This window comes from Balaenoptera ricei, chromosome 1 (genome assembly GCF_028023285.1).
Source record: "Balaenoptera ricei isolate mBalRic1 chromosome 1, mBalRic1.hap2, whole genome shotgun sequence".
Classification (NCBI taxonomy): Eukaryota; Metazoa; Chordata; class Mammalia; order Artiodactyla; family Balaenopteridae; genus Balaenoptera; species Balaenoptera ricei.
The window spans coordinates 111703894-111730567 of NC_082639.1; the positions used below are offsets into that span (position 1 = coordinate 111703894).

Here is a 26674-nt window from a genome sequence, read left to right on the forward strand (position 1 = left end):
TTTAGAATCCTTAGGGGGGAATGTTTAGGATGAAAGAGAACAGAAGTGTGATATTATTACATTTTCTCAGCAACTTAATTTCTTTACCATGTAGAAAATAAGAAGAGTATCAGAGTATGGGGAGTGCCTTCTGTAAGATCGAGAGATTTCTGGAGACTGAGAAAATAACTAAAAGTATAAAAATAACTTTAGAAGTGCTTCTTCTGTACTGAGTACTTCCCCATGGACTTTGCATATATCCATTCATCTCATCTTATAACAGTTGCTGATCAGGAACCCAAGGAACAACAAGGTAAAGGAACATGCTCAAGGTGACTCAGCTAGTAAATGCAGAGGCATAATTCAAACCTGGCTCCACGTCTGACTCCACGGAGCCTGTTCTTTTTTTAAAAAAAAACAGCTTTATTGATATATCATTGACATATAAAAATTGTATATATTTAAGTTATACAACTTGATGTTTTGATATACATATACATATACATTGTGAAGTGATCACCACAATCAAGCAACACCTCACATAGTTACCATTGTGTGTGTGTATGTGTTGAGCAGACTTAAGATTGGTCCTCTTAGTAGACTACAAGTATACAGTACAGTATTGTTTTGGGGTTTTTCAAAATTATTTATTTATTTATTTGGTTGCACCAAGTCTTCATTGCAGCAGGCAGGCTCCTTAGTTGCAGCTCGCAGGCTCCTTAGTTGCGGCATGCAAACTCTTACCTGCAGCATGCATGAGGGATCTAGTTCCCTGAACAGGGATTGAACACGGGTCCCCTGCATTGGGAGGCCCCCTGTGCCACCAGGAATGTCCCTACAGTACAGTATTGTTAACTATTATCACCATGTTGTACATTAACTACTATATTACCTTGCCTCTAAATAACAGTAGATCCAGCCAGGGGAAGAGTCCTGCCGTTAGAGAAGAGAGCACACTCAGATGGGAGCCAGCCTGATGTGTTCAAGGGACAAAAAGAAGAGCCAGAAGGATGTAAAAGAAAAGCAGAGAGAGAAATGGGAGGTAAGGTCTGAGAGGTGGGCAGAGGCCAGACCAAGAAGGACTTTGCAAATTGGGAGTTTACTCGAAATGGGATAGGAAGCCACAGAAGGATATGCCATGTTCATGGACTAGAAAACTCTGCTATTGTAAAGCTCTCAGTTCTCCCAAAAGTGATCTATAGATTCAGGGCAATCTCTATCAAAACTCTAGCCAGAATTTTTGTACAAATTGACAAGCTTATTTTAAGAAAAAAATGCATAGAATTGCAAAAGGCTAAGAATAGCCAAAGCAATTATGAAAATGAAGAGTTGGAGGATTTATAATACTAGACGTTAATTAAGGTTTATTATAGTAGCTAACATAACTAAGACACTGTGGAACTGGTTCAAGGATAGTCAAATAGACCAAGAGAACTGTAAAAAGTTAATAAACAGAAACCTCGAATAGAGTTGGGAGACCAGCAGGAGGCGCTCTCACACTGAGACAATAGCAGAATCCAGCAGGAAGACTCTTCTTTCCTGTCAAGGACTTGGTCAATGGAAAGACCTGGTGTCTTTGTTTGCTATAGCCCTCCCAACTTCTTTTTCTTCCCTATAAAAGTATTCTTCTTCCCTTGTTTTCAGGGACTCGCACGTGGCTCTCCATGGTTGCAGACTGAACTGCAATTCTCTACTGATCCCAAATAAACCCATCTTTGCTAGAGAAATATCTGGCGGTCTATTTGTTTCAAGTCAACAGAAATGAATGGAGAACTGAGATAAAGACATATTCATACAGTATACTTGTTCTATGACAGAAGCAACACTGCTGAGCAGTAGGAAAAGGAGAAGTTTTTCAACACATTGTACTGGATCAACTGGATATTCACGTGAAAAAAAATGAAACTTGACCTCACAAGTAGACAAAAATCAATTCCAAATGGAACGTAGGTCTAAATGTGAAAAGTAAAGGAATAAAGCTCCTGTAACATAAGAAAATATCAAGACCTCGGTCTAGGTAGGCAAAGATTTCTTAAACAAGACAAAAGGAACACTAATCCATTTTGCAACAGAAAGAGGATGGAAAGTGGGGCTCAGGAGCAGCTAGGCAGGTGTCCAACCCCAGGGTCCCTAAGTGAGCCCAGGTTCTCCAAGGGCCACACCCATGCCCCCAGGGTCTCCCCGCTCTGGGGGGGTCTCTCCCTGCTCCAGATCCAACCATACCACTGGTAAAGATAACCAGGTAGTCAAGAAAATGGTCTTTCTTCAGACTTTTCCTCTCGGACCGATTTGGGCTTCTCTTCGATGCATCTGTGAAATAGGGTGACCAGGTCCCTGGTGGCCTCCTCGGACACATTGCCACTCATTTTTGCTGTCAACAGGCTGTGACTGACAAAGCAACAACATAGGTGTATTTTCCAAACTGAGAGTCTGTAGGAAAGAAGAATGAGAGATGAGGGCTGTGGAGGGGATGAAAATGGAGCCAAAAAGAAAAACGATGGCCTTGCTTTTCCTTTGATCCAGATGACTTGGTAGGAAGCTCCCTAAGTAGGAGCAGGGGGTGGGGTGCGGGGTGAGGGCTTAGACTGTGAGCCCAGGAGAAGATGCCATGGAAGAGAAGGGGTCAGGGGTGGGGAGATGGGGCTGAGCTGTGGGGTTAGGAATCGCAGGTTCTGCTTATGGAGTGCAGGGGACACGGGGCTGAGGAGAGGTCATAGAGACAAGAACAACAACCCCGGGGGCCAGAACCTGCCAATCAGTACCCACCTTCCTCTACTGCCACCCCACCTTGGCATCCCTTCACCCACTAACCCAGGGCACTCAAGGCTGGGGTCCCCAAGGAATGATCCAAGTTCTGGTCAGAACAGAACCAGGATCCTGGGGGACCTCACCTGCCCACTCAGGGACTTATATCAAGGGAAGGGTCACGTCTATAATGAAAGGGACAGGCTTTCATATCAGGGACCTGACCTACCCAGACCTCCATATGACAAAGTCACTGAAGGGCACTGGTTTTAAGAGAAAGTGAGTGGAGGCAGAGACATCTTCTGTACACTCCTATCCCTGTACACAAAGCCTCAAGATGGAAGAGAGAGAAAGAATGATTCATTAGAGAGCAAAGTCTCCAGTTGCTGCAGAAGCATTTGCATCTGGATTCTGTCAGTAGATGAGCTAAAAGCAAAAGGATGTTGGCAGAGAATTTTATAATCAGCCTAAAGGACAAACACCTAAACGACAAGAGAGCTGGCCTTTGGTTTGGGGCTTAAATCAAAAGACAGAATCAATCAGTTTTTACTCTATCCCATGTCTCCCCATCCCTGTCCCCCAGAGTGAATGATTCAGAGGTCTATGCTCATTGGAGCTGAGAGATAATAGAAAGTCCATATTGGCCTCTTCCCCCAGTTTCTGGCACAGAGTTCCTGAAACCCTTGCACTAGAAGCATCTTTTGTTCTAATACTTGGTCTTTGACCCTGGTTCCTGACACAGGGCTCTTGAAACCCTTGTAATTTCCTGGGTGATAGGAGTGTCTTTTGCTTTAACGAGGCAACTCGGGGCGGGCTCCTGGTTGAGGGCTGGTCACCAGAAATACCAAGCCATAATTAGAAGCTTGGAATTTTCAGTCCTGCCCCTCATTCTCTTGAGAAGGGACAAGGGTTGAAAATGGAGTTAATGATCCATCATCCTAAATGATGAAGCCTCCATAAAATCCCAGAAGTATAAGGTTCAGAGGGCTTCCAGGAGGTACGGGAGAGTGGTACACCCAGAGGGGGCATGGAAGCTCCACTTCTCTTCCTACATACCTTGCCCTGTGCATCTCCTCCATCTGGATGTTCATCTGTATCCTTTATTGTATTCTTCAATGAACTGGTAACTGCAAATAAATGTTTCCCTGAGTTCTCTGAGCCACTATAGCAAATTAATCGAATCCAAAGTGTGGGAGAAGGCATGGGAACCTCCGATTTTTAGCCAAGTCGGACAGAAGTTGTGGGTAACCAGGAGACCTACTTGCGATTGGCATCTGAATGGGGGGGCAGTCTTGTGGGACTGAGCCCTTAACCTGTGGGATCTGACTCTATCTCCAGGTAGATAGTGTCAGAATTGAGTTAAATTATAGGACACCCGGCTGGTGTTGCAGAGAATTGCCTGTTGGCGGGCTGGGGGGTTGGGAGCAGGGAGGTGGGAAACCCACACACTTGGTGACCAGAAGCGTCGGAGGTGAAATTTTTTTGTCTGAGCGTAAAGGAGACACACAGGAAAGAAACTCACAGTAGGGAAGAAGTGGGTTTTTCCCTACTCAGGAGGGAGTAATGTGCGTTTTTTACCAATCTAGGCTCGCCTGAGGAGGATGAGATGAATGGTCAGAAAGATGGCTGTCCACAACTGATGATGCAATGGCGACATCTCACTCAGAGGCGTTCACCCCCTCCCGCGGAGCCACCCGACTCATCCCCGGGATTTGTTAATTACCCACATCTGTGGGCCCCAGGGCTAGGTTTACTCAACACCACAGTCAGCCCAGAAATACCTAAACCAGCTGAACAGAAGAGCCTTCTAAGTGACCACCTGCACTCGCTAGCCTGTGACTCAGCCCAGCGAGAGGGGACCCTTGAGCTGTGATGGAAACCAGCACTAGTGAGGGGCAGAGGATAGAGGTCCCTTTATTTAAAAGATACAACAGCTTTATTTAATTCACATACCACATAATTTACCCATTTAAAGGGTACAATCATTTTTAGAATATTCACAGAGTCGTGCAACTATCACCACAATTAATTTCAAACATTTCCGTCACTCACAAAGAACCCCTTACCAATTAGCAACCATCCTTATTTCCCCCAACCCTCCCCCTTTAACCTTAGGCAACAACTAATCTACTTTCTGTCTTCATAGGTTTACCTACTCTGAACATTCCATATAGATGGAATCCTACAGTATGTGGTCTTTTGTGGCTGCCTTCTTTCACTTGGCATGATATTGGTGATAATTAGACATTAACGATGCTTTTCTCTATTAATTGTCACTTTCCCATTCTTTGAAAATCATACAATGCCTCTTCTTGTTTTGATTTTTGGTTGGACTTGGATTGAAATGCTTCTTTGATATTGTAGCAGAGATAAATATTTTTATTCTCCAATTTATATTATCGTTTTCCTTAAACATCAAGAATAATGAATAAAACACATTTTGACTTTAAAATAAAAATAAATAAAATTTAAATGTGATAAAAATAAATAAAATTTTCCTGCTTCTATTTTCATTAACAACTGCATCCCCAAAACATGATTTTATGCAAAGCTCTGTGGTAGGCATTGGGGAAAGAATAGAATACAAATAAATAAGAAAATCCCTCAGTCCTTCAGAAGCTTTCATTGAAGACCAGAAGGCACGCACCTGCAAAAAAAAAAAAAAAAAAAAAAGGTGCAAGATTGATGCCCCATGTGGCAACAAGCAAAGACAGCCCAGCAGCCCTGGAGAAACCTCATGTGACAACTATGTGTGACAAGTGCTCAGTGGCACCACCAAGTGGAAGCTAGAGAAACAGAAAATCAGATCTCCAGGCTTAGGGCAGGAGTCTCCCACTGGGCCTATGATTGGGACCGCCAGGAGAGGAACACTGCTGCCTGGAACCAGACTCCCAGGGAGCCTTCCTGGCATGCCCCCACCACTTCCTCCCACTTACCAGCTTCAGCCTAGATGCACCAGACTTAGCTTGATGAGATTGGGTGAGAGATCAGGAGTAATCTTTGCAAATTTGAGTGGATTCTCCACAATGTCCCAAATTTGAGCAGAGGAGTGCCTAGGGAACTCCTGGGTCACCTCTCAAAACTGCCACTGTATGTGGCCTCAGAGAAATCAATTCCTTTGGTTATAAAGGTCACAGAATTAATACCAGTAAATCCTCCCTACAAACCCATTGCAGACAGGATCTGGAAAGCTTTCCAGGAAGGGACAACAGGCTCTGGGCTGCATTTGAGTCTTCCCACCCTCCAGGGTGATAGCTGAGAGGCAGAATTGTGTCCTAATACCCTCCACTGAGTGCCCACCCACCACTCCCTCACCTCCTGGCACTCCCCTAGCTGCTGCTGGAAGCCTGGGGTGCCTGGCCAGCACAGCCCTGCGTGACCACAGACACAGCAATCCCTAGCTCTGATCATCGACTCACTGCCGCCTGCCCACTGTGTGTCAGCTGCTGGCAATGCTCCAAGGCCTACTCAAAGGATGCCCCCCAACCACTCTTTCCCTGATTCCCCCACCTGAAAAGTCATTTCACCCTCCTCAGAATTCCCACACGCTTCCCCCAAACCTCTCTGACGATACCTCATTTGCTAGTTCAGCCAGTGTCCATGGAGTTCTCACCCAGCACTGGGCACTGGGGCCAGTGTGAGTGAGACGTGGTCCAGATCTCAGTGAGCACAGCCAGGGGACAGCACGGGAAACGAACCAACATGCACAAGGACATGGGGACTGTGGCCCTGCCTGGAGGTGTCACACAGGAAGTGACCTCTGAACTGCAGGAGGGCTGGGGTCTGTGTGCCACGGCCTTCCACCCTCTCCACTGCTACCGCCACCTGGCCTGGGTGCCCCCGCACCCCGGGTCGACTGGGTTACTGGCATGCCCCCCAGAGTTGGAGCGATGCTCAAGAACCGTCCACACCTGCAACATCTCTCTCTCCTCCCCACGTGCACATCCAGATCAGAGTCGGCTCTCAAAACGTAAATTATATATAAATATAAACAATCTAATAAACAAACTACAAAAAGAACAAGTTGTTCCCTGTTTTCTTCCGCCACCAAATTGGGATCTCCTAGAAAGCCGGGACTGTGGCGCCTCTTTGGAGAAGCCCTCAAGAGGTCCCAGGATGGGGAAGACATCGACCACCAGTCTGGGTCTCCACCCCGCTTCTGTGAGCTATCCTATTGTCAGCCAGGCCCCCAGTTGGTGGATAGCTACTTGGGTGAATAAGGTGGTTCCAGAAAATAGGCCCTGTCCAAGGGAGACGTCAGACCAGCTCAGAAGAGCCCAGGGAGCCTGAGGACGGCACACCAGGTGAACCAGGGATGCTCTCGTATCAGACAGGGAAATTCAGGGCGGAGGTGCAGGAAAATGTTCAGTATCAGCGATTCATCAGCCCCTTTCCTCACCAAGCCTCGGCAGGCTCCCCTGACTCCCCCATCTTGTTTCCCAAGCCTGGACCAGCCTTTCCACTGCAGGTTGGAACACAGCAGAGCCCAGGGTCTGGCTGCCAAGCCCCAAGCAGACTGTTTTGCATGGAGGAAGGAGGAAGTTCATGAAGACTTATGGGAAGTCTGCGTCAAGGGGCCGGGAGGGAACTTGGCCCAAGCCCCTGACTGCAGGCTCATTCCATGGCCGACGTCACCACCACTAGACCTAGACAGTGGGGTCCCAGTGGCTTTGGCACCCTTGGGGCTGTGAAGGAAATTCAAGAGTGAGGAGGTGAGGTCAAGACTCAGGGTTCTGACCCCCAGTGTCCCCTCAGCAACAAGTGACAGGGCTGAGCCCACTGCCCTCTCTGGCTTCCCTCGTCTGTCACTGTGGGTCGTGAAACCCGTCTCCCTCCCAGGATCCACTGAGGGCCTGGTGTGAAGATGGCAGTGAAGTGACCTGCTTCACTCCTCTGGACTTTGAGTCCCAGAAGGCTGGTCCTGATATGACCCAAGAAGTTTCATTGAGAGATTAAGGGTAAGGATGTGAACCAGGCTTTCCTGGGATCGATCCTGACTGCTGTTTCCTAGCTGTGTAGTCTTAGTTCACTTCAAATCCTGATGCACGTATTTTCCACTCCTACGTGGAGACAACAGATCTCCCTCGTAGGTGGGGAGGGCTAAAGAGACAGCAGCAGCAGCAGGTATCTTGGTGCCTGGCACATCCTAAGCTCTCAGTAAGTGGCGGTGGTGGTGATTATTGCTCTAAGGCCATGTCCGTAGAAGGACTGAGTGAACGAAAGTGGAGACCATGCTGCCTTCAGCATCCAAAATTCCATCCTCTTCAGGTCCAGAAACCCAGTTTTCTCAACCCGGTTCCCTGTCCTGTTGCGACACACCGCGCGGGCCGCCCAGCCCCAGATCAAGCTGGGGACAGCAGAAGGCTCTAGGGAAGGTTCCTTGGAAGGTGCAAGACCCAGTGTCCTGGGATTTGGCCGGGAACGGCTGAGCACACCCTCCTGGGTGGGGCCCACCCGGGTGGGGCCCACCCAGCTGCATGGGGCAATGTTCCAGGAGACAAACAGCAAACATGGTCTCAGGGCTCCCAGCCCCTGGGAAGAGCCCGGCTGAGCCTTCTAAAGGGACCGGTCCCTGCCCAGGTGCACATCTCACTCATCCTTCTCGGTGACATCTCCTCAGCTCAGGTGAGTCTGCACCTGCCTCTCTGCCTTTTCTAGGAGGAGTGCACAGGGCCCAGCGTGGAGGAGGGGAGAAGCAGCTCTGGGAGGGGATGCAGGAGCCTGTGGTCCAGTCCCAGCTCTGCCACCAGCAAGGCTGTCTGCTTTCACCCCTGCTGAGGGCCTCATCTGTGTGGCAAGATGACTGACCAGATACTCCCTGTTCCTCCCGTGGGCTCCTCTGTGACAACTCTTGTGGAAACCGCCCCACTGGGGCCCGAGGACCACCCTCAACCTCCTTGTCTTCTTTCTTCTCTGGATCCACCTGCCTGTCGGGCCCCAGGCTGGTGAAACTCACCCCACCCCACCCTTGGGGAGAGTGGGCGCCCCTGACAAAGCCTTGACGGCTCCCTAAGCCCAGGCCTGGGACCCCCACTCACCATTAGTCCGCTGAGACATCCTGCCCCCACGCAGGTAAGAGACTGATCCACCAAAGCTCCCCATCTGCTCCCCAGCAGGGAAATGCTCAGGGACCGTCTGGACACGGGGCTCAGCTCTGGTCTTGGCCAAGTTGACAGAAGGCCTTGCGTGGCTCCTCTTACTGACAGAACAGCGGGGATCTTTCTCCTACATCAGAAGGCCACGGGGTTTATCTGAGATGCCCACACGTGTGAAACGGGGTCATTTCCTGGGTGCTTTGGAAAGTCTGGGAAGCGAGGGCTGCTCTGTCCAATTTCTCTGGTTGGGGTCCAGGGCAGCCCAGACCTCTGACTGTTGGGGGAAGAACCTGCTTAGGGAAGTCAGACCTTCTCTTTATTTAAATGAGGTCAAGCCTCGGAGATGCAGAGAGCAGAGAAGTACAAAGGGTTGATACGGCCCAATAGTCAGCAATTCTAATGAGCCCCATCTCCCACATTCCACCCAATAGCCTAGAACTGGGGCAGGTATTTCTGTTCACTTCAATCCCGGGCTGACTCTGGTCCCCAGTGCCTCCTTCTCACTCTCAGGCATGGTCCAGGAAGAGCCCCACCAGGGCTCAGGACAGGGCTGCGTTTCTCTGCTCACACTCATGCCCGGGACCCTCCGCAGTCCATTTCATGCAGAGCTTGCCTTATGGTCATGCTGGGCCTCCAGGGGGGTCTTCCTGAAGCAGCCCAGGAGGGTCAGAGCAGATCAGAGATGACCCTGCTCGGCCCCCGTGACTCTAACCCTGATGCTGAAGTTGAACCGGGAGGAGATGGATTTGCTGCTGTTTGAAGTGTGGGGTCATTCAAATGCTCTGGTTGCTGGGTCCCATCTCAGGCTCAGTCCTTCTCACTGCTGCTGACCCCTACATCTCTGCTTCCACATTCTGTGGCTCTACCCACAGTGGACATCTGCTGACCTCCTTCATCTTCTTAGACCCTGCCCTGTGGGGACCCAGGCCCCACGCTTGGTCCCACCCTCCTCCTTTTCAGCAACTCCTCCCACCACATAGAGAAGCACACTTGCTTCTGTTCCATCTGAGCCTCCCTTCACTGGCTGCTCAGTCCCCATCCCGTTATCCTAACTTGGAGACCCTCCCCTGGGGAAGGATACAAAAGCTCACTGTCTCTCTTTCTGGCAGCTGTGCTCAAAGTCAAGATGAGCAGCACTGAGGCTGAGAAGACCACGATAGGCACGAGTGACCTGTCTCACAAATACTCGGGACCCGAAGACACCATCGAGAAGGGGGACCCACCGAAGCTGTTGAAGGAGAATTCCCCCAACTTTCTCAGTGCCCGTGTGAGTCGGGATCTGGCTTCCCAATGTTGCTCGGGCCCTGGCACGGCTGAAGACGCTTTGCTCTGGGACCTTGGACAAGTCACTCTCTTTCTCTGATCCTCAACTTTCTCAACTGCAAAATGACATAGTAGGACTTCCTATCCTGGCTTATTATCAGGGTAAAAAGAGGTGATGGATGTGGCAAAGTAGGAAAATGTGTGGATATAAATGGTTGATATTAGGTTGTCAAAAAGGGCTACAACTGGAGGGCAGTGAATGTGTCCCCTCGCCTCTGCCACCCCCCCTGCATGAGACTCAAGCTCTTCTGCTCAGGCGCTGAGAGGCTCGAGAGGCTCCCACAGGATCCTTGAGATAAGAGGGAGGGTGATAGAAATTCCATCACCGACAGAATTGTCTTTTAGAATAGGAACAAAATTTTAATTTATTTATTTTGAAGTATAGTTGATTTACAATGTTATATTAATTCCAAGTGTATAACCTAGTGGTTTGATATTTCTATAGATTATACCCCATCAAAGTTATTATCAAATAGTAGTCATGTTTCCTGTGCTGTACATTACATCCTTGTATCTTATTTATTTTATACCTAGTAGTGTGTACCTCTTAATCCCCTTCCCCTCTCTTGCCTCTCCCCTCTGGTAACCACTCAGTTGTTCTCTGTATGTATGCATTACCGACAGAATTTAACACCCCTTATTACAATGAAGAACTCATTTGCAGACCTGTTTTAACCTGACAGTTAGAATGTTCTGAACTGATTACAAAAAGAAGGCGTTACCAGGTAACAAGGAAACTGGGTAAGCAAGAAGAGGGACCTCAGAGCAGGTAAGATCCTGGAGGCCAAAAAGCAAACAGGAGAGCAGGGTTAGGTTGGAGAGGACAAGGATGGGGCTTATTTCTTTATTTACTGGTTTACTTGAAGTATAGTTGATTTATAATATTGTGTTAGACTTAGGTGTACAGCAAAATGATTTAGTCACGTATATATGAATAGGACTGATTGTGAGCCCCTGAGGAGAACTTAGGTAGGTGGTAGCCTTGAAGCGGGGTCGGGGAGCGGGTCTGGGGCTGGAGACCACCCACCAGCACACTGGGCAGCGCAGCTCTGGGCAGAGCCTGCTCACCATGTGGGGTCTCTTGTCCAAGTTCACATTTGGGACAAGGACTCTCCCTCAATGAACTGCAGGGCAATGGCAATGTCCCCACCCCATCCCACACTTGCCCTCAGTCAATGCCACACCAGCCACATCTGTGCTGCTCTGGGTCTCGTTTCTCTGTCTCTGCCTCTCCCTCTTCTCCCAGCTCATAACTCCTGTGGGACTGAATTTGCCTTGTTTTGTGTCTTTTCCCGCAGACCAAAATGGGCACAGATTACTTGTCCACTGTCTTTGAGAAAAAGGACAAGAATAAGGACAAGAGATCATGACTCTGAAGGGAGCAGGTTATCTTTTTCGGGGGACTTGACAGCCGTCAGTCTAGAGAAAGATAAGTTTAACACGTATAATTGAAATTCACATATAATCCTAACTCCTCATTGTTGGTGGTGGTAACTACAGCCTCTCTCCTCTAGCAAGCAGGCAGTAAATCAGATTATCATCATCCTCAGGAAGGAGAGCAATCTGGAATGTTAATTTTCCAGCTGAGATTACTGGAAGTTTCCTTTCGGTTTTTTTTTTTTAAGGGAGAGAATAAAAAAGGAAGAAAGCCAAAGCCGTGTGACTGACCGGGTCTTGGTGCTCTGGCCAGGTGTCAGGCCTGAGCCTCTGAGGCGGGAGAGCCGAGTTCAGGACATTGGACCACCAGAGACCTTCCAGCCCCACACAGTATCAATTGGCGAGAGCTCTCCCAGAGATCTCTGTCTCAATGCTAAGACCCAGCTCCACCCAGCGACCAGCAAGCTCCAGCGCTGGACACCCCATGTCAAATAACTAGCAAGACAGGAACACAACCCCACCCATTAGCAGAGAGGCTGTGTAAAATCACAATAAGTTCAAAGAATAAGGACGAGAAGGTTGACTCGTCTGAGCTCCTCTCCTTGCTGGGGGATATAGCCACAGATTACCACAATCAGGGCCACGGAGCGCCACCCTGTTCTGGGGGAAATTAGTGAGCCCAGCGGCCTCCAGACAACCCAAGAAACAAAGTGTCATCCCCCCCAGATTCTGGTCTATTTCCTTGTTTTTGTTTTTTTTTTGGCTGCCTACTCTTTCAAAACTACCATTTTTTGGTGAATATTATGTGGAATCTCCTCCTGGTGGATGGATCGAGAATGTGTCCGCAGTGCGCCCTCCAGTGGCCTCCAGTATAAATGACCGTTTCTCTCAGCAGGGCCTTGCGTCCACCTCTGTCTCTGCTCCCTAAATGCAGCTAATATTTGGGGTCCCAGAGGCGGAGGCCAGGACAAAGCATTCCACCAGGCCCCAGCCATGCTTTTCCTCCTGATGGCATGGATCAGCTTCTGGTGATCCAGAAACTACAGTGGGCAGGAGCCAGTGTCTCCACACTGTGCCTCATGTCCCAGCATTTCCCTGAGGGCATAGGGGAGACTGGCAGCACTTAAAAACGGCTTGCTTGGGAGGTACTGGGCACACAGGGCCACATGTTGCTGTGAACAGGAGGCTCAGCAGTACCCAGAGGGTTGGCTCTCTTGTCCTGTGACCTGGGCTCCCTGGGCTGTGTCCTGGTCCCTGTGCACTGTGTGATTGTTCCTGTGGAAGTGAGAGAGAGTCACCCTGTCTGCTGAGCTGATCCTCAATAATGGTTTGATACATGCCGGGAGCTGGGCATCTAGGGAAACTACGTGGTAATGGATGCTCCAGGTATGAGAAGCTCAAGCTAGTCCAGGGGTCCAGGCAACCTACAGGAGCCAAGTGAGGAGACAGGACTGCAGAGGGAACAGAGGAGAGTCCGCTCAGGGATGAGAAGGAGCGCTCGTGCCGAATGTGTATGTTACCACTCCTTTTATCTGCCACGGGCAGGGGCATGTCGTTACCCATTGGCCCTTCAAGGCCAGGCAAGGTGCTAGGGACTGAGGATTTAGAAACAAGCACTCCCCAGAGATACAGGTGTTTCCAGGGGGCCATGATGCAGAGTCAGCCCTCACCTCCCTCCCCAGTGCCACTTCTAGACCGTGTACCCTGCAGATTCAGCCAGCACTCTCTCCTTGAGGTCACACCCTCTGGTCCTATCACTCCCTACCCTCCTACTCACAGCCTCCCACTAACCTCTTAATCAGGCAAACATTCTTCTTGGATGAATTAGGCAACTGTCTCCACATTCTCCTTCTACCCCTCCAGCAGGTGACATGTAGGGTGAGTTATTTGTCCATGTGGGTGACTGTTCTTCTCCCTACTACACCTTTCCTTGGGCACCTCCATTCCCAGACCATCATCTACTGTCCACTTCAGGAACATCCTTTCCAGACTATTTTGCCAACATTCATGATCAACGAGAAAGAAGAAAAATAACACCAACAACCAGAGCAAAGGAGGCGACAGTTTACTGACTCCCAGGAGGTCTCTGTGGAGACTTCCGGGCTGGGCTGGGCCTGCTAATCTCTGACCCTCAGAACAGGGCTTCTGGCCATGGGACTGAGTGTGTAAAGCTATGGCAACTGCAGCCACACTGGAGAGAAACTCAGGAAAACTGATCTTCTCATCCCGATTCATGTCTTCCTTCTTAAAGAACTCTTCTAAGAAATCTGGCTCTTTCTTTCCTGTGGGGAGAAGATATCAAACAAAGGAAAACTAGATTACAACCCTGGCCTGGACTAGGAGGGAGAGGAGAGGATGGCAGAGGCTGAGGGAAAATAAGCATGGGTGAGTGTGGGGCTAAAGGAGGGTGGGCACGGGCGGCCGTAATGGACGGGGCGGGAGCCCTGGTCCTGGGCTTTCCAGCTGATGGCTCTTTAGCTGTAATGAGAGCATACACTGGACACCAGGAAGTTCTGAGGTAGAGCCTGCCTCTGCCCCTTGGATGCTCAGTATTCATTCTCCCTAGTCTGACATCCTTTTGACTGCAGTCTCAAAACTACCCATACTCGGGCTTCCCTGGTGGCGCAGTGGTTGAGAATCTGCCTGCCAATGCAGGGGACACGGGTTCGAGCCCTGGTCTGGGAAGATCCCACATGCCGCGGAGCAACTAGGCCCCTTGAGCCACAGTTACTGAGCCTGCGCGTCTGGAGCCTGCGCTCCGCAACAAGAGAGGCCGCGATAGTGAGAGGCCCGCGCACCGCAATGAAGAGTGGCCCCCACTTGCCACAACTAGAGAAAGCCCTCGCACAGAAACGAAGACCCAACACAGCCATAAATAAATAAATTTTTTTAAAAAAAGAAATACAACCAAATTAATTAAAAAAAAAAAAATACCCACACTCATCATTATTCCCATAAAAATGCATTAATTCCGAATCCCCTGCTCTTTGAATCCCACTCTCAGTGATTTAATTTATTGAATTATTTGTGCTAGTGAGTTCAGTGTGTGCTAATGGTTTAATGGTGAAGTTAGATAATAGAGTCAGTGAGAATCAAAAACTTCTAGAGTTTTAGGGCTGCAATGCTTCACTTGACATTATGACTTCTATTGTGTGACTTCTACTTCTAGGGGTATATGAAGGGAAGCTACCAGAAGCGACAGCTGACCCTAAAGACATCAGTCTAAAACAGAAGATTTTTGTTGCAGACAGAAGAGACATTTTAGGCCAAGAGACCGTTCCTTGAGCCACAAATCACCATGGATTGTTGATTATCTAATAACAATAATTAGCATCTCTATCCCTCTTTGCATTTTACAAAGCATTTTCACATACATCACCCCATTTAAATGTTCATGATGACCCTGGGACATAGGTGCTATTGTCCGCATTTTACACCTGAGGTAACTAAGGCTCAATGAGTAGGTGATTTAGCATATTTGTAACACCATTATATGTAAAAGTAAAGTAAAGTCATTGTAGATCAACTATACTCCAATAAAAAATAAATTTTAAAAAAACAAAGTAAAAAAATAGATTAAAATGACGATCCATTTTTCTGATCCAGCAATAAAAGTTACGTATGTAGCTGAAAAAAAAATAAGTAAATGTCATGGCTGTGCAGGAACCTGGGTCATCTAACCCCCATCCTGATGCTGTGCACCCCTTGGAGGCAGGACGTGGGCCCTGCAGAAGTCTGGGGAGAAGTGAGAGATGCTTGCCCCTCCCCCAACCATATGGGAGCCTCCCAGTGAGCTGGAATCCTCAGGCAAACAGGACCGTGGGTCCCGCCCCCCCCCCCCACCGCTCCACTCCCCACTCAGCCCCCGTTAGGTCCCTACTCACACATGCCAACAGGAAGGTGGAGAAATTCTTTTTTTTTTTTTTTAAACATCTTTATTGAAGTATAATTGCCTTACAATGGTGTGTTAGCTTCTGCTTTATAACAAAGTGAATCAGTTATACATATACAATATGTTCCCATTTCTCTTCCCTCTTGCATCTCCCTCCCTCCCACCCTCCCCATCCCACCCCTCTAGGTGGTCACAAAGCACCGAGCTGATCTCCCTGTGCTATGCGGCTGCTTCCCACTAGCTATCTATTTTACATTTGGTAGTGTATATATGTCCATGACACTCTCTTACCCTTTCACATCTCACCCCACCCCCTCCCCATATCCTCAAGTCCATTCTCTAGTAGGTCTGTGTCTTTATTCCCGTCTTGCCACTAGGTTCTTCATGGCCTTTTTTTTTTTTTTTTTTTTTTCTTAGATTCCGTATATATGTGTTAGCATACTGTGTTTGTTTTTCTCTTTCTGACTTACTTCACTCTGTATGATAGACTCTAACTCCATCCACCTCATTACAAATACCTCCATTTCATTTCTTTTTATGGCTGAGTAATATTCCATTGTATATATGTGCCACATCTTCTTTATCCATTCATCTGTCGATGGACATTTAGGTTGCTTCCATGTCCTGGCTATTGTAAATAGAGCTGCAATGAACATTTTGGTACATGACTCTTTTTGACCTATGGTTTTCTCAGGGTATATGCCCAGTAGTGGGATTGCTGGGTCATATTGTAGTTCTATTTGTAGTTTTTTAAGGAACCTCCATACTGTTCTCCATAGTGGCTGCAGAAATACAAAAGATCATGAGAGATTACTACAAGCAACTCTATGCCAATAAAATGGACAACCTGGAAGAAATGGACAGATTCTTAGAAATGCACAAACTGCCGAGACTGAACCAGGAAGAAATAGAAAATATGAACAGACCAATCACAAGCACTGAAATTGAAACTGTGATTAAAAACCTTCCAACAAACAAAAGCCCAGGACCAGATGGCTTCACAGGCGAATTCTATCAAACATTTAGAGAAGAGCTAACACCTATCCTTCTCAAACTCTTCCAAAATATTGCAGAGGGAGGAACATTCCCAAACTCATTCTACAAGGCCACCATCACCCTGATACCAAAACCAGACAAAGATGTCACAAAGAAAGAAAACTACAGGCCAATATCACTGATGAACATAGATGCAAAAATCCTCAACAAAATACTAGCAAACAGAATCCAACAGCACATTAAAAGGATCATACACCATGATCAAGTGGGGTTTATCCCAGGAATGCAAGGATTCTTCAACATACGCAAATCAATCAATGTGATACACCATATTAACAAATTGAAGGAGAAAAACCATACGATCATCTCAATAGATGCAGAGAAAGCTTTCGACAAAATTCAACACCCATTTATGATAAAAGCCCTGCAGAAAGTAGGCATAGAGGGAACTTTCCTCAACATAATAAACGCCATATATGACAAACCCACAGCCAACATTGTCCTCAATGGTGAAAAACTGAAACCATTTCCACTAAGATCAGGAAAAAGACAAGGTTGCCCACTCTCACCACTATTATTCAACATAGTTTTGGAAGTGTTAGCCACAGCAATCAGAGAAGACAAAGAAATAAAAGGAATCCAAATCGGAAAAGAAGAAGTAAAGCTGTCACTATTTGCAGATGATATGATACTATACATAGAGAATCCTAAAGATGCTACCAGAAAACTCCTAGAGCTAATCAATGAATTTGGTAAAGTAGCAGGATACAAAATTAATGCACAGAAATCTCTTGCATTTCTATACACTAATGACGAGAAATTCTTTTTCATCTTCTTCTCCAAGCCAGATTTGTCTGTGGTCTCTGAATCTCGGGTGTATTTGTGATACAGCTTGAGCGAGCCCATCGGCATCTTCTCAGCTTCACTGTTAATCACCTTTGTTTTCCAATAAGCTGCAGGAAAGAAAGTCACCTGGCTTTGCCTTCTAATGTGTAAGACTATGGGGAATGGGGATGCGGGAATGGGCTAGGCTGGGAATAGTGGAGGGACAGGGGCCGTGGACAGAGTGAGAGAGCAGGGCTGAGATGCAGCAGGATGAATTGGGTATTTCTTTGCCAGGTGAAGTTCCGAGGAGGGAATAAAGGTTTGAAGAGAGGGTGGGGAAAGGTCTGGGGATTGTGAGGCCTAGGAGAGGATGTGTGGGCAGAGGGTAGAGGAAGTGGGCTGTGAAGAGTAGAAGTATGAAGCGGTAGAGTCTGATAGACCCTGGATTCTAGATTCTGGGAAAGATGAGAGTCAGCCTTTAGATCTGTCAGCCCTGAAATCAGGGATGAGACTCCCTGGCAAAACATTACCAAGGAGAAAGGCATGAAAACCCCCTCATTTCCCAGAGCTTTGTGTTCTCAAATATAATATTAAGGAATCCCAGTATTGCCCTGTCAGTGTGGAGCTGCCACAAACCAACAATCACCTCCTAAGGGGAAAAGACTTCACCGACCTTATTCCCTGGATCTCCCAGATCTGTGGGCTTAGGTCTGCTCGCAGGACTCCCAGGAAGGCGCTGAAGAGCTCAGTCAATCCTGCATGTTTATAATATCCCCTTGCTCCTGGTCCTAGGACCCCCCTTATTCTGGATGCGTTCTATGGCCCAATGAGAGGAGCCCCCCAGAGCCCTGTTGGAGTTGAGGTTGGTTGTCACCAAGGTCATGGGATGCAAGTGCAGCCCAGAGGGTAATGGGGCATTTGCTCTCAGAACTTGTGGGCTGGACCATCCTTTTCCCAGATCTCAACAGGCTGAGGCCAGAATAATGGTGAATATGGGTCCCGGGAATGGAAGAAGGGGGATATTACAAACATGCAGGCATGGGCTGTGAGTCCCCCTGGTGCCTCTCTGAGCACCTTGAGGAGACCCGAGCCCAAAAAGCCAGGTGATGCCACAAACCAAGGAGTAAGCAGAACTAAGGGCGGCAGCGGGTAGAGATGGCTCTGGAAATCCTAGACTTGGGTCTGTTCTCAGTTACCTACAAAGACATTCTCCCCAGGAGTTCTTCTGTGAATCTCTCTGGATGTCACAGAGCCACCCAAAGTCCAGGCAAAAAGGACATGGGAGGTTATCTAGTCCAGCTCCTTGGTGCCCAGAAGATGCGGAGGCCTGGAGGGAGAAGAGGAATGACTCTCCCTGATTCCTCCATGACTCCGGGCCCAGGGGTGCTCCCCTGGGGTGAGCAGGAAGCAAAGCTGGTGCATCGTGCCTTCAACCTGGAAGAAGCAAAGAGGCACAGAGGAGGAGACAAGTGAGTGCTGAGGTGAAGGGTGGTCCCTTTTACAGTCCTCAGATCTAGACTTGTTCCATCAGCTGCCCACGTGACACTGCTCTGGGTGGGGACTCACACCCAGGACTCTGCCCAACCCAGGCCCCACTTGGAGCCCCGCGGGGCTGGCCTGGCAGGTGGTGACAGAGGGAAGATGAGAGGGCTACTGAGCCTCAGGAAATAGGGCATTTAGGGATTTGCAGGTAGAACCAGAGTGTCTGATTATGTATCCAGTGGGTCATTGGACTAACTTTCATTAACTATCAATCATGTTAGAGCTGCCAGCATCAGTGACAGGTTACTGCGTGCCAGGTGGCGCGGTAAGAGCTTTGAAAGCATAGTCTCATTTAATCCTCAGAAAAACCCTGTGCCATGGGTATCAGTATCCCAGTTTGCAGACATGGGACTGAGGGCTTAGGTAAATCTCCCAAGAGTGCTTCCTGGTAAATGGCAAAGCCAGGATTCAAACCTGAGACCTGCTGACTCCGAAGGCCAGCTTCTAGCACTGCAGAAATCCAGTCTCTGTTCATCTCTGGGCTGAGCGAGCAGGGTCTCCACTCGGGGTCTGCCCCACCGGAGCCCACCATCCAGGGCAGGTGCTGGGCGCACAGACATGTGATCCGGAAAGTGACAGCAAAACAGCCAGGGCGCTGACATGGACAAGGCCTCGGGAACCTCCATCCTAGGTGCTCTGCAGACTCCAGGGCCCAGGCAGTGGGGAGGGGCCTCTGTGGTCTCCAGAGCCCTGGTTCTCACACTCCTGTTGATCACAGGCCACGCCACAAGGGTCTGGTACAAAGGGAACACTTGTGCTTTCTGAGGAAAACCACTTTTACTGGAAACATCTTGCCTAGCCAGAGGCCCAGAAAGGCAACTGGGATATATCTCATTTTACAGCTGAAGGAACAAAAGTGCAGAAGGCAGGTTGGCTTGGCCAAAGTCACAGAGCTGGGGAGGGGCAGACTCAGGATCAGGCCCAGGGGTCCCACCTCCCGATGAGCATCCCAGTTGCTCGGGATCATAGCCCTGAGGTTCTGGATCCTGCCAGTAGGATGTTGTCATCTCCAGCCACCAACGGGAACTGCAGGGGCCAGGACAGCGGCCTGCTGACTCACTGGGTTTACTCTGCCTGCTCTGTGCTACAAATCATCACCCATGGAGTGAGGGGAGCTTGGGATATTCCATGAGCACCCACCCAGGCACCCTCATGCTCCTCGGGGCTGCTTCTCATTCCTCTCTGGAGCCCTTCCTATTCCCCTGAAACTGCTCCCCCCAGCTCTCAAGGTCTCTCAGGAGCACCAGGGGTCTCCCTAATGTCAGGCTTTCTGGCTCTGCTCTTTCCCCAACACACACACACACACACACACACACACACACACACACACCATGCACTCACGTGCACACATATACATGCATCCACTGAATAAATCTGCGCTCTCTTCCTTCGAAATATCTCTGCGTCCTCAGCATGGCCTCCCATCAAGCCTCCTCCAGGCAGGCCCTCCTCCACAAGATTTTCAGATGATCTTATTCCAAGATCTCTTCTGCAATCAAAATTGTATGCCGTAGCCAGAGATATCAAACTGTAAAAAGCAGAAGTGTTTTGGGAAGGGGTGGAAATGGGACCAGCAGCAGCCATCCCCGAAGCACCTCCAAAGCATCCTAGTTCAAATCATAGATTCCACCCGCAGGCTGCCATGAGACCTACCATCTCTGCACCTCAGTGTCCTCATCAGTAAAAGGGGGTGACAGTAATAGTATGTGCCTCGGGCTTCCCTGGTGGTGCAGTGGTTAAGAATCCGCCTACCAGAAAGAAACCAGTGTTCCATCTCTGAAGAAAATGCCTGTGTAGTAGAATTACCACCGTAGGGTGATGTCAGCCAGCTTAAAGATAGCAGATGCTGATGAAGGATATTGAGGTTTATACATCTTATGAGTCAGAAAGAGTGAATGCCTTATACTAAAATTGGTTATAACAGGTTTATTAATTTAACTCTGGTGAATTATTATCAATTGATAAAAAACGGATAAACTTTTTGATATTTGTTTTCATTTGATTCTGGACTGAAGGGAAATAGCAGCAAGCCACTTCATATTAAAAATAGTAAAAGTTACTTATAAAAAAAAAAAAAAAGGATCCGCCTGCCAAATCAGGGGACACGGGTTCAAGCCCTGGTCTGGGAAGATCCCACATGCCGTGGTGCAACTAAGCCCATGCGCCACAACTACTGAGCCTGTGATCTAAAGCCCGCGAGCCACCACTACTGAGCCTGTGTGCCTAGAGCCTGTGCTCCACAACAAGAGAAGCCACTGCAATGAGAAGCCCACACACCACAACAAAGAGTAGCCCCCGCTCACCACAACTAGAGAAAGCCCATGCGCAGCAACAAAGACCCAACGCAGCCAAAAATAAATAAATAAAATAAATAAATTTACTTTAAATAATAATAATAATAGTATGTGCCTCCTAGATTGTTATGAAGATTAAATGAGTTAACTTAGATAAAGCACTTTGGAGAGTTATGGGCAGGTGGTATCCGCTATATGAGTTTGCTATTATTATTCTGTTTGTATTCAAGAAAGTAGACTGAACGATGTTACTTGTACTACCTTTCCCCAGTACAGGGCGGGTAGGGGGTACCTGAAGCATGGTTTCATCCCTAAGAGACAAGGTGTAACCCCTTGCCTGTCTCAGGAATGCAGGGTCTCCTGACATCACCTGGGAGTCCCAGAATGAAGCCAAGTGGTAGCTGGCTGCCAGATGAAGCTCCCACCCTGAAGAGGGACTTGAGGATTATCTTCTCTCATGTCCCGTACTTTCACCAGAACCTTCTTTGTCATAAACATTTTTGGTGCAAATATTTTTGCTGCATACCTAACTGGCCGTAAGATTGAAAGATAAATAACCAGTTGAAAGCTTTGGGTTTGACAGTTTGATTTCAACTAGTCGAAATGCATTAGCATTTCTCCCAGTTATTGACGTCATTAGTGGTTTTATCCAAAAAACCAATGACAATGATTTGCCCCAAGAGCTGGTTTCTGATTTTGAAACACACACTGGAGGAGAAAGAGGCCAAGGGCCTCGAAGGCGTAGAGTTGAATCCACCTTTCCCATAGAACTTTGGAACGTCTATCAACAGATATGTGATAAAATGCTAAGAACAAGCAACAGTGTAGAGGTTTTCACAGCACAATACATGGCTCAGGTACAAATACGAATCCTAGTATTTGGCAACTGATACCTCGTTTAATAAAGGAAGACATTTTAGCAAAAAAGAAAAAAGTGTGGGACTTCCCTGGTGGTGCAGTGGTTAAGAATCCACCTGCCAATGCAGGGGACATGGGTTCGAGCCCTGGTCCGGGAAGATCCCACATGCCGTGGTGCAACTCAGCCTGTGCACCACAACTACTGAGCCTGTGCTCTAGAGCCCACGAGCCACAACTACTGAGCCCGCGTGCCACAACTACTGAAGCCCACACGCCTAGAGCCCGTGCTCCTCAACAAGAGAAGCCACTGCAATGAGAAGCCTGCGCACTGCAACAAAGAGTAGCCCCCGCTCGCCGCAACTAGAGAAAGCCTGCACACAGCAACAAAGACCCAATGCAGTCAAAAAAAATAAAATAAATTTTAAAAATTAAAAAAAAAGAAAAAAGTGTGATGCTGAACAAGGGGATGAATCAACAAGCAAAAAAAAAAAATTGTAAAATAGTATGAACAAAAGACTTGGAGGACAAGTGCTTAGGTGCAACCCACAAAATAAAATCAGTTATTTGGGCAGGATTGTTGCGCATCTACACATTTTCTTTTTTTTTTTTCTTTTTTTGGCCGCTCCACGCACATACGCAGCATGCAGGGATCCTAGTTCCCCAACGAGGGATGGAACCCATGCCCCCTGCCATGGAAGTGCAGAGCCTTAACCACTGGAAGGGAAGGCCAGGGAAGTCCCCACACATTTTAAATGTATTCAAATATTTTCTATTTTGCAATAAAGACCTTTTAATTTTATTTATTTTTTTATAAATTAATGTTTTATTGGAATATAGTTGATTTGCAGTGTTGTGTTAGTTTCTGCTGTACAGGAAAGTGAATCAGCCATACATATACATATATCCACTCTCTTCTAGACTCCATTCCCATATAGGTCATTACAGAGCACCGAATAGAGTTCCTGTGCTATAAATTAGGATCTTATTAGTTTTCTTTTATATATAGTAGTGTGTATATGTCAATTCCAATCTCCCAATTTACACCCCCCCTTCCCCTTGGTAACCATAAGTTTGTTTTCTACATCCGTGACTCAGTTTCTGTTTTGTAAAGAGGTTCATTTGTACCAATTTTTTTAGATTCCAAATATAAGCAATATCATATTTGTCTTTCTCGGTCTCATTATGTCCTTTTTATAGTCCCTGTTTTATTTTTCATTATTATGTCTTTTATGGTAAAAATTGCCTTAAAGCCACTTAGTTATGCAGTGAAATGTTTGCAGCAAAGATGCTTACAGTGAAAGTACCTAGAACCATCTTCTCTACTGTGCCACCCAGGCTGTGGCTCCCTTTAACTACTCAGAAGAGCTGAGGCCACTTGGGAAGAATCAGCTGGCCCCAACCAAGACCTAATCATTGAAAGTCTTTAAGCGTGAGGCCCGGGAACCTACATTTTAACAACATCCATAGGAGAATGTATGCAGGGGAGAAAAAACAGTCTGAGAACCAGTGGTTTGGGTGGTGAGCTCCCTGAAGGAAGGACCAGCCTCATGAGGGCCCTACACCAGATGCTGTAGAGACTGCAACAGGAAGAGAAGTGTCGGTTTTCTCTTCAAGGAGAAAGCCCCACACTGCACACTCTCCTGATCACACGTGTGCACATTCGAGCCAGTTCTCAGACCCACAAGCCACCAACTGAAACAGAGACTTGGTCCCATAAAGAAAACCATGCAACAACACAGCAAGTGTATATAGTAGTGCTTTCCCCAGATTTTTCCCAAAGGAACCTATGAGCATTTGCTTCTTCCTGGCCACCAAGGACTCCCTGTGCCTGGACTCCAGCGGGCAAAAAGGGAATAACTCTGGTGCCATGAGGCCTCGGGCTTACCTGCTGCGAACCGTGAGCTAGCTGTCGGCGCGCGGGCGGCCTGGCCGGGGCTCCGACTGCAGCTGTGCCAGCGTGTTATGACGCCGTCTCATACCAACCTGGCTACTGGAATCCCCAGTAGTAAAGTGAAATGCTCAAGGCTCTCCAGTACAGACGATGGCTACATTGACCTTCAGTTTAAGAAAAGCTCTCCTGGGGGCTTCGCTTCCCTGGTGGTGCAGTGGTTGAGAATCTGCCTGCCAATGCAGGGGACACGGGTTGGAGCCCTGGTCTGGGAAGATCCCACATGCCGCGGAGCAACTAAGCCCGTGCGCCACAACTACTGAGCCTGCGCGTCTGGAGCCTGTGCTCCGCAACAAGAGAGGCCGCAATAGTGAGAGGCCCGCGCACCGCGATGAAGAGCAGCCCCCGCTCGCCACAGCCAGAGAAAGCCCTCGCACAGAAACAAAGACCCAACACAGCCAAAAATAAATAAATAAATAAATAAATAATAAAATTCCTAACAGTGAAACAATAATTACCCCCAAAGGAAAGAACATTTAAAAAAAAAAAAAGAAAAGAAAAGAAAAGAAAAGCCCTCCTAAGATTTCATATAAGGCCATTGCGCTTCCTACGGTGCTGTTTTTGATTGGCACTTTTCTCATTATCATAGGCTCCCTCCTGCTGGCAGGCTATATCAGCAAAGGGGAGGCAGACCGGGCCGTTCCCGTCCTGATCATTGGCAACCTGGTGTTCCTGCCAGGATTTGACCACCTGTGCATCGCCTACTATGCATCCAAAGGCTACCGGGGATACTCCTACGATGACATTCCAGACTTTGATGACTAGCACACACCTCAGCCCTGAAGAAAAGAGTCACAGATGGGACTGAGCCCAGCTTTAAGACATTGAGCAGATACTATGGCTGAGGGCTAAGGAGTTCTGTGATTTGCAGATGTTTATCAAAACAGTGGCCAGATTTTATGAGTCCATCCTAAAGATGTTAACTGAGCTTACAACTATCCATGTCATTAGCACAGTCTCTATTTTTCATCTCCTGGCCCTGGCAAGAGCTCCTGACAAGTTTTTCCGCATGAATATGTATCATGAAAAGTAGCAATGTTAACTGGGAAAGTGGGAGTTTATTCTGTAGTGGAATGTGTTGCTGCCACCACCCTTTTTAGAGCTGAGCATTGTTTTAAATAGTCCTCATTGTCAATATGTTCTTGTGGCAAATGGAAGAATGCAGTACGTCAGATTTCTTATTACTAAGTAATTTATTTTGAAAATATCTGTGTCTTATCCCCATACTCTAAATGTGTGTTCTAGTGGAAAACCTTGGCAAAATCAAATATCAGTGTGGTGCATCTATAATATTTTTTACTTGCTTTCTTAATAACAGCAACTAGGAATTTTTTAAACCTCAGAGCAAATTTTCAAACTGTAAACACATTCTCTATTCACCAGTCCTTGGCCAGCTCTGATCTGGTTCACTGACAGGTTGGCCAGCGTATAATTTGGATCATTCTGTCCTCTGTAGATCTAGGTGTTCTGTATATCATGCCTTTAAGCACTGGACTTTTGGCTGTTTCCTAAGGAAAAAATGTAGATAAGTGGTTATTATTTATAGTTTTTAACCCTGTTATTAGCACCTCATATTACGATGTCATTCTGCTGAAGATTGTAAGAACTGGCCTGGATCTCTAGAGGACAAGACTGCCTTAGTTTGATTTTGTTTCCTAGCTTGCAAAAAGTGACTTGTATTCAAAAGAAATTAAAATGTCAAAATCTAAAAACAAAAAAAAGGGAATAACTTTTTTAAGGTTTGGAAGGAGAATTGATCCTGATCACCACAGGGGAGTACAGCTACATAACGGGGGCAGGAAGGAATATTTCGAGCACTCAGGTGACCTACTGGGCATCCACTTGTACGTCCAGCTTTAACTGTAAATGGGTAAATACAGCACCCAAAGCTTGATAAGGGCATGGGAACCAGGAGCCCACCCCCTTCAGGAGTGATGGTGTGGGTCACCCCACCAGGCAAGCTACCTAGTCCAGCAGAAGGAGAGAAATCTCGAAAGGGCGGTAGAGGAGGAAGATGAAGAGTGTGGGTTGTGACTTTAATAACATGTGCAGCTGTGAGGACTCTAGTAGTCCCCGAACCCTCCTCTCATAAGTTGCCCAGAAATCATAGCTGACCCGACCTGGAGAAGCTGTTCCTGGAGGGAAGGAACTTGACATGAGAACCAAGGGGTTCTGAGTGGGTCCAAGAGGTGGACTGTAGTAGGTACTGTGATGTGCCACCCAGATCCCTGTTACCTGGTAAGAGTGCCCATCACCCAGCTCCTCTCAGTGTCGGCCGCTAATAGGTCGCAACGGTACCCTTCTCCTAAGAATCGCTCTTGCCCCAAAGGAACCTGCAGGCCCAGGAAAGCCAGGCTCTGCCTCCACCTGGGGATGGCTGGCAGTCAGGGACTACTTGACAAAGGGGAACAAAAGGTGGGCCTCTTTGCCTCAAAGTGGGACAACCCTCTGATTGCATTCATGCTCCGGAGCCCCACGTGGAATCAGGCTGAAGCTAAACTGAAGCTAACATCTTGGTCTAGCTTCTTCCCCTGTCCTGTGCTGTTCCCCTCACTTCCTGTCAAGCTTCACTTGAGAGCACTCCCCCAATAACCCACTTACACAAGGATCCACATCTTATCTCTCCTTCTAGGAAATCTGGCCTAAGACGGTGGACTTACTCCAGGTATTCTGTCCTGGTGAGACAGAAAGGGTGAATGTAAGTTCAGTGTCTAACCCCTCTATGCACCAGAAGTGTGCGCGACTCAAACAAGAAAGGAAGATAACTCTTATGGCAGCATGACGTGAGCCTCAAGGATGG

At 47.7% G+C, this 26674-nt stretch overlaps 3 protein-coding genes across 3 annotated transcripts in view; 2 read left to right on the forward strand and 1 right to left on the reverse strand.

Annotated features, from left to right (window-relative positions):
• Positions 1 to 26674, reverse strand: part of S100A8 (S100 calcium binding protein A8) — a 148151-nt gene that overhangs the window by 17318 nt on the left and 104159 nt on the right. The window lies entirely within an intron of this gene.
• On the forward strand, positions 9946 to 12193 carry LOC132364943 (protein S100-A7-like). The gene is made up of 3 exons (XM_059921486.1): positions 9946 to 10086; positions 11441 to 11505; positions 12076 to 12193. Exons 1-3 carry the CDS (start codon positions 9946 to 9948, stop codon positions 12191 to 12193), a joined length of 324 nt encoding a protein of 107 aa, XP_059777469.1.
• LOC132351794 (transmembrane protein 230-like) lies at positions 23889 to 24710 on the forward strand. Its single transcript, XM_059901801.1, has 2 exons — positions 23889 to 23997; positions 24377 to 24710. Exons 1-2 carry the CDS (start codon positions 23889 to 23891, stop codon positions 24637 to 24639), a joined length of 372 nt encoding a protein of 123 aa, XP_059757784.1. The 3' UTR covers positions 24640 to 24710.